The sequence below is a fragment of the Elaeis guineensis genome, chromosome 1 (genome assembly GCF_000442705.2).
Source record: "Elaeis guineensis isolate ETL-2024a chromosome 1, EG11, whole genome shotgun sequence".
Taxonomy (NCBI): Eukaryota; Viridiplantae; Streptophyta; class Magnoliopsida; order Arecales; family Arecaceae; genus Elaeis; species Elaeis guineensis.
This window is the reverse complement of record NC_025993.2, coordinates 103,049,406-103,056,902: the sequence shown is the minus strand read 5'-3', so window position 1 is coordinate 103,056,902 and position 7,497 is coordinate 103,049,406. Positions and strand designations below refer to the sequence as shown.

General features: G+C 40.8%; 1 protein-coding gene across 1 annotated transcript; it reads right to left on the bottom strand.

The window, feature by feature from the left end:
- Nucleotides 1–337: 337 nt before the first annotated feature.
- On the bottom strand, nucleotides 338–7,177 carry LOC105038180 (protein TAB2 homolog, chloroplastic). The gene is made up of 5 exons (XM_010913894.3): nucleotides 6,542–7,177; nucleotides 6,313–6,382; nucleotides 4,571–4,742; nucleotides 950–1,093; nucleotides 338–683 (listed from the first exon to the last, which is right to left on the bottom strand). The coding sequence occupies exons 1-5, from the start codon at nucleotides 7,069–7,071 to the stop codon at nucleotides 424–426; spliced, it is 1,176 nt and encodes a 391-aa protein (XP_010912196.1). The 5' UTR covers nucleotides 7,072–7,177; the 3' UTR covers nucleotides 338–423.
- Between the last annotated feature and the right edge of the window lie 320 nt (nucleotides 7,178–7,497).

Here is a 7,497-nt window from a genome sequence, read left to right as displayed (position 1 = left end):
TATGAGTCCTGCTGGAATCCTCCTACCGGATTTGCTCTAGCAGTCTTCATCCAGTTTGTCTTATTTGCAGGCATTCATAATCCAACCTTTCTGCAATCCCAAACTAGATCACCCTTTCGTTTCTGCACTCACCCTGACCTGTAATCGAATCCCCAGTCCCTCACGGTCTTGGCCTGCATCAATGAGACTAAGGTTGGTTCTACGTTTGCTGGTCCAGCTGGGTGCGCCATGATTCCCGGCCCTTTACCATTTGAAGAGCATCGACCCATGCAACAGCGAACATTCTTCATATGTGACCATAGTTTTAGAGTAGTCAGGAACGGCTGTTGAGAGCATATTGACAAGGAAAAACGCAACTACAATCAAAATCAGATTCTGGTAACCATGCTATTGATACATCAAAGATCAGATAATTATCTTAAACTAGACCAGTGGTGGGGGTAAGTCTAACAGAAGCCAAAACCCAACACAATCTTCTGAATCTAAACTCTCTTGAATCGCAAGGAAATGCAACCCTCCACACGCCTTTTTTGCAGCTTCCCATGCTTCTGCCTCCTGCGTTGTTGCTGCATTTTTCTTATAGGTAGCATAGATGTACCTTGTAGCAACTCCAACAGATAAAATCAAGCAACCTCGCCCGACATCCACTTCGACGGAACAAACCTCCAAACCATTCATCCATGCTGGTCATAGTAAACATACGTGTTTCTTAGATGATTCTCAAAAACACATGAGAAATCTGGTTGTAGGTTTGATTTCAAAAATAGAATCAAATGCTAGTGATTTAAGGATGGCAAACCCTACCTTATTTGCTTACCCTCCATGGATAGTTCAACTACAGCAACTTCTTGCTACTTATTGCTACTTTTTTATTAACATTGCACTAGTGCTCAAAGAAGCTTGCATAAGCATGCATATGACATAATCTACAGACATAAAAGAAGTCTACCTGCCAAAGGTTTAGCACGTGAAGATGCGACCGCGAGTCCGGGGACTAGTGTCTTATCCTCGATTTCAAGGCCCAAAAGGTCTAGATCTAGACTTGCGCCAAATGCGTATCTTGTTTCTAATGACGAGACCTCCTCCTGGACAGCTGAAAATCAGTTACCCTAAATCAATGTCCTTTGAGAAAGAAAAATAAACAACAGTGCACATCTTCAAAAATATTGAAGGCAAGAAAAATAAGCTGACAAACATAAACAACTAAGATATCCAATGGTTCTGGAACAAACTTCCAATGCATGACCTGCTGCAGTGTTCAGATCAAGATGCAAGAAAGAACCTTTGTCACTGTAAAATCATAGATATTGTTATACACCTAAACCGAAGACTACATCCCTCAAGCACCCAGAGTTCCTATAGACTATCAAGACCATAGATCACCTGTACCCTAAAAAACTACATGCCTCTAGTACTAACATAGAAAGAGTTACTTCTTTAATTCTTCAGTGGTCTTCACAAATATTGAAAGTGTCCGATCCAATATTCAGTCCTTCAGGTCCTTGCCTTAAAAGACATGATAAAGTATTTTATTTTCTACATCAAAGCAAAAGAATGCATTAATGCATCTTCTGAGCGTCACTTTATGCTACTAGACAAAGTCAAATTGCCATCATCGTTTACTTTTAAGACCAAACTTGAACAGTGTGAGCCCGTCTTCATCAGCTATTGAGATATCCAGCTTAATAAACCAGTGGTCTATATAAGCCAAAGGAGAAGAAGCGAAGCAGATGGAAGCTTCACCTGAAGATCAGTTGGATATGGCATTTACACGAAGGGAAGAAGATGTGTGTGCAGTTGATATTTAGATGGTTATATGTGTGGCGGTTGATGAGAAGGGAAGATGTAAACTCCACCTAATGATCAAATAAGCCAATAAGGGCATTTTAATTTATGGACTGGGAGTACAAGGGCATATTAAGGGTTAGTACAGCAGTAAAGCAGCCACTGCCCTCCCCATAGCTAGTAGTTCATATTTTAGCATAAAATATATGACCATAAAGTAACATTCAACTGGTTATATTGTTTGCAATTGACTCAATTTTAGATTAAAGGAAACGGGTTTGATGGGGGTATCTCCGTGGTCATATTCAATCAAGGTGGTATACAATTACCCTTCTTTTTGAGTATCTTGGGATGTCTCAGTTGCTTTAACAATTTTGGAAATATCAAACAAGGAGGTATAGAGCCAGCTTTCTTTTCAATTATGCTATCATTTGTCCACCTACACCAATACAAAGGTGCAGCATTTTAGATTTTAGAATAGCTTTCTAAATGACTAAGCTGACATACATATATGAATGTCAGTACCAAGCATCAACATTTCATAGCACTAAAACTTCGGGATATAGGACTGGTTATTCTTTAAACAGTAATACACTGGTATATAACCCATGGTTGTTTTGTAGATCACCCATTTTCCATTGCCACAATGTTACTACATGACCAAACATGCAGTAAACATCCAATAAGGTTTAAACAAATTCAAGATCATCTATTACATAGAAATTTTCAAACCATCAAATTCAAAAAGAAAAGATGGATGAGGTCAGTCTTAAGATGGTGATCATGGATGACCAGTGATCTACATAGGGAGTGCTGGAGATATGCTAGCTGATCATGAATTTGAATTTCTCACAAATCAGAAGCCAAATATTTTAAGTAACATATGTTCTCTTTTTCATTCTACAGTCCAAAACCCTATATTATTGCTTATATATTAAAATAAAGACTAATGCTAGGCTGCTGTCAAGAGGTTAGCCATACAATAACCATAATATGTTGCACCCCTTGCACTCCAAACTGTCCCCAACCCCCTTCCCACAGATTTTGACGTGGCATGATTGGACTAATGACATCACATGGTGGAGGAAATTGAGAAAGGGGCAGAGGAGGATGAGATTGCGGAGTGGGGGTTGGTAGGAGATGGTGGAGGCTGTGGAAGCTCAGGGTGCAGAGAATGGGGTTAAGGTAGTAAGAAGAAGGTGGAAGAGGGAGGAGCAAGGCATCTTGCAAGATTAAGGAGGGTTGAAGCAAAGAATTCAGATGTTAAGGACAGGGAAGAAGTGATTGGAGGCAATAGGGAAGCACAATGGGTGGAGGACTGAATGCAGAGAACAGGATGATGTGGTTGAAGTCGATGGGGCAATAGGGAATGCTGGACATGTGCTTGCAGATCATGAATTTGAATTTAGATGGGTCTCATAAGCCAGAAGCCAAATATCTTAAATAACATATTTGTTATTCTGCAGTCCAAAACCCTATGTTATTGCTGCATAATATAGAAATTAATGCTATGCCATTTTCAAGAGGATAGTCATAGAATAACCATAGTATGCTGCACAACTTGCATCCATACAATCCCCAACCCCCCTCCTGCTGATCTTGATGTGGCATGATTGGGCTAATGGCATCAAATTGTAGAGGAGAGTGAGAGTGGGGTAGAGGATGAGATTGCCAAGTGGGGGATGGTAGGAGATGGTGGAAGCAGCAGAAGATCAGGGTACAGAGTATGGGGCTAAGGTATGAGGTGGAAGAGGGAGGAGCAAGGGATGTTGCAGGGTTAGGGAAGGAAAGGGTGGTGGTGGGTTGGGGCAAAGCATTAGGATGTCAAGGACAAGGAAGAAGTGACTAGAGGTAATAAGGAAGCATAGTAGGTGGAGGACCGAAGTGCGGAGAATAGAGAGATGGGGTTGAATGTGATGCTGTGAGGAGGATGGATGTAATAAAAGAAGAGGAGATGGTGAAGTTAGGAGTATTCAAGGGATCAATGATTAGGGTATTGATGATGAGGATGAGGTGGTGGAAGGTGGTGATCGGACAAAAAATGTGGAAGCAAGCAAAGTGAGATAGGTGGCAGGAGACTGAGAGGCCAAGTAGTGATGGTTGGGGATCAAGACAAAAACATTGAGCATGTGGAAAGGCAATTGTACATAGGCATTGCAGAAGATAGAGGAAATTGCAAATTGAAAAGAATAAAGGGTTTTCTCGCATTTCTTATGTGGCACGACCAAATTTATCAAAATTCTCCGCAACTTCTAATATTTATATCTTGGATAAGTTCATTTGAATCATGACAATATACTTATGATACCAAAATTGAGAATGATTTGCCACAAATCATTACAAAGTAGCTCACACTCAATTTAAACATGTATCTCCTTTTTTGGATTTTTTCTCATTTTAGTGTGTATTGCATCGCATCAAAAGAACCCCAAATTATGTAAATTAGTTTCAAATCCAACATTTCACTAGTTTACCTAGATAAGGATCAAATAAAACCAAATGCACCTTCTAGGTGCACATTAGTGTGAATATGACTTATTTCTCAAGATGTAGTTATATGATTTCTAGTTGCAAATCAATCAACCATGTCTTCATCATCAAGTTTACATGTTATTATATACATTGGGTAATCAATAAAAAGAGAAGTCAGCAAAGGTGTGATTTCCATACAAAAGGATTACGAATAATGACAGATCAATGCAAAAGAGAACTATATAGTTCATTGCAGAAGTTCATGAAAGCTATGCACAAAAATTTTATTTTTACCAGCTGTTTGTGCGTTTACCTGAAAAAGGTAATTGGACAAAAGCCCACTTCTCTCCAAAGAGGTTTTCAGGAAGTTCCATAGGGAATGGATTATCCAATGCTAAAAGTGGCTTAGACCCTTGTTGAAAACCAGGATGACGAGTATATACAGTCTCATACCGCTCTTCCAGCCAGAGCAACAATGATAAGCACTATGAAATGAAAAATGATAATCAGTACAGAAAAATAATACAATAGAATGACTAGGATTAGGGACTAAAAGTTGACATTATCACTCACAAAAGCCATGCATCTAAATGCATTAAAGCCATCATTAAACCTTATATTTAGCTTAAGCAAAATAGAATTCATCTGACAATGACTATGATGTGGATGTTGGTAAAAAAAAAAAAGGAGAGAGTTTTGCACCAAACTTGGGTGCAAATCCTGACTAACCCCTTTCACTTTAAAAATTAAAAAAAAAAGACAATGACTATGCCAAGAAATGTAATGCCATACAAATATGATAACTATTGTTGTTATGGTTGGGCAGTAAAAAAGAGGCAGAATTCTTGCATTCAGATTCCATAATAATAAGCCTCAGCCAATAAACATTATCCAATTATGTGAAGTCAGCTTTAGGAAATGTACTATGCCAGCTGGTGCAACCAAAATCAGATCAGCCAATCATGGGTTGACATGTGGCATAGCAAGAGGCCCAAGGTACTAGGTATGCAAGATATATGAGCATACATCCTCTCTCCTCTCTCCTCTCTCTACTTTCTTTCAGATCTCCTCCTTCGTTGTTCCCCATAGCCCTGCCTGACTTAAGTATTGGAGGCCCCCAGCCAGATAAACTCTAATAACCTTCGAGCTCTTCTTTGTTCCATGCATGCAGGTCATCCAATGCAAATCTGATCTTCCTCTTCATACACGGATCCACCAGCGGCCTTCCACCAACCAAATAAGGTTTTGACAATAACACCATCCATTTCTTTAAGCATTATGCCCCTTGCAAATGCCTTTATTTTTCACAAATCTCCATGTTATCTTACGTCTTTCCTTCTTAATTACCCATTGACAAAAACCCAAGTCACTCTTCTTTTTGGGGCCTTCTCAGATCTCCACTGCAGAATTTCAAACCATCTTCATTTGTTCAGCACTAAATTCTCACTTGATTGGCAGGTCTCCTAACTATAACCTTCAAATTCCTAGCCATATTGAATTTCCATCATGACATTCACATCTGTACAATGTGTCTAGAGGTGCTTGGGCTCTCTTTGGCCCAACATCCTAATGAGTCTCAAAGAATTAAAAAATCGCCGAACACCAGGATAGAACCCCAGTATGCATTATATCCTAATGAATTTCTTCATGTTACATCGCTTTTCTTTTGCTGTAATATATCCATCTTCTTGTATGTATCCATTTTTTCTACAAGATAGAACCCCAGTGGTAGAAATGATCATCTTAAGGTTATAAGCAGTCTTGGCCATCAAATCTGATCAGGGCCTCAATATTTCCATCAAAAATTGCACCTCACATCTTCCATTAAAATTGTATTAAGCTATGGATTATTGGAGCCTCATCCTCTAAAGCTCAACCATAATTCTAATTGAGCAATATAGCCCCAGCAAGTATCCTCGTCATAAGAAAATAATACGTGTGGCTACGAATAATTACTTGGATAATCATATGGGCCAAACACAAATGATAATTATTAATAAAAACAAGAAGGAAATAAACACAAGCGAGCTGGAATGAATGAGGGAGGTTGCGCACCCGTTTACTAGGAACTGCTTTTATGCCCAGCTCATTACAGGCTTTTGTAATTATCGTCTGCATCTGCGACCTAAGAACAGCCCAAAAAATTCCGGTTACAAATAGTAGCATGAAATAATTCTTTATCTTCGAGAGAATATGATCTTTTGCCCCAGAGAATCAAAGCAAGAAGTATCGGAAGGTAATGAAAAGGAGTGAGAGTAAGAAATCGGAGACGTGAAGAAGCGACCTGAAAAAGCGGATCTTCTGCGGTAAGGGGACGCCGAGCGACGCGCTGATGGAGGCGATGGCGTCCCTGAGGGTGACGCTGTTGATGACATTGTTGGGGAAAAAGCGGGTGTACTGTAGGGAGAGGGTGCCGTCGCACACCACCAGTTCCCACACCTTCTTTCCCCGCTCGTCCAGGATGGGCCGGGAGCAGAAGTCCAGTTCCCACTCCCGGATGCTCCCGGCCTCCATCGCCGGGTCCAGGTACCGCACCTCCACACACGGGTCCACCTCCTCCTCCTCCTCTTCCAAGCCTGATTCTTCTTCCTCCTCCTTCGAAGAAGCCGGCGGCGAGACGGAGCTCTCGGAGATGGAGTTGGGGCGAGGATGGAGGGGCCGATGCCGATGCCGGTGCCGGTAGGCTCCGTCGATGGACGAAGGGAACGTGGAGGGCGGGATGGAGAGGGTCTTGGAGAGGGAGACGAACGCGCGGGAGATGATGGGTGCTACGGGGTTTCGGATTCCAGGGGAACTGTAGCTGAGAGTCGCCATTTGAGACGGTTGGTTGCGCGCTCCAAACCAGAGAGAGGAGAGGGGGGAGGGGATCTGAGGCGTTATCCAGAGCCCAAAAAGGGGCTCGGGACTATCAGCCAGACGGTAACGGGTATCAGGAGACTTATCTGATCGATCCAAAACGGTTCCAAATTATAGAATGTCGATGTAACAAATAAACCCGGCAAGCTGTTCTGAGATGCTGTAGATTTTTACCAAAAAAAAATAATTTTTGATCAAAATTATATTTTAAGATTAATCTTATATTTGATTGGCATCATGAGAGCCTAGATGGATAAAATTAAAAAAATAAATATTCTCCATCCACTGTTTGTTTCAAAAAATTATACAAGATAAATAAAAAAAAATATTATCTATCCATTCTGAACTATCATTTTACATCCTCCCAAATTGGGAGGACGAAGA

What these genes read in the sequence shown, in the direction of transcription:
- LOC105038180 (XM_010913894.3), bottom strand. Translation starts at nt 7,071, where the DNA reads ATGGCGACTCTCAGCTACAGTTCCCCTGGAATCCGAAACCCCGTAGCA. An exon ending in AAGCAGTTCCTAGTAAACGG is followed by an intron (nt 4,743 to 6,312) that starts GTGCGCAACCTC and finishes TTCATTTCATAG; the next exon opens with TGCTTATCATTGTTGCTCTG. An exon ending in ACGTGCTAAACCTTTGGCAG is followed by an intron (nt 684 to 949) that starts GTAGACTTCTTT and finishes TACTATGACCAG; the next exon opens with CATGGATGAATGGTTTGGAG.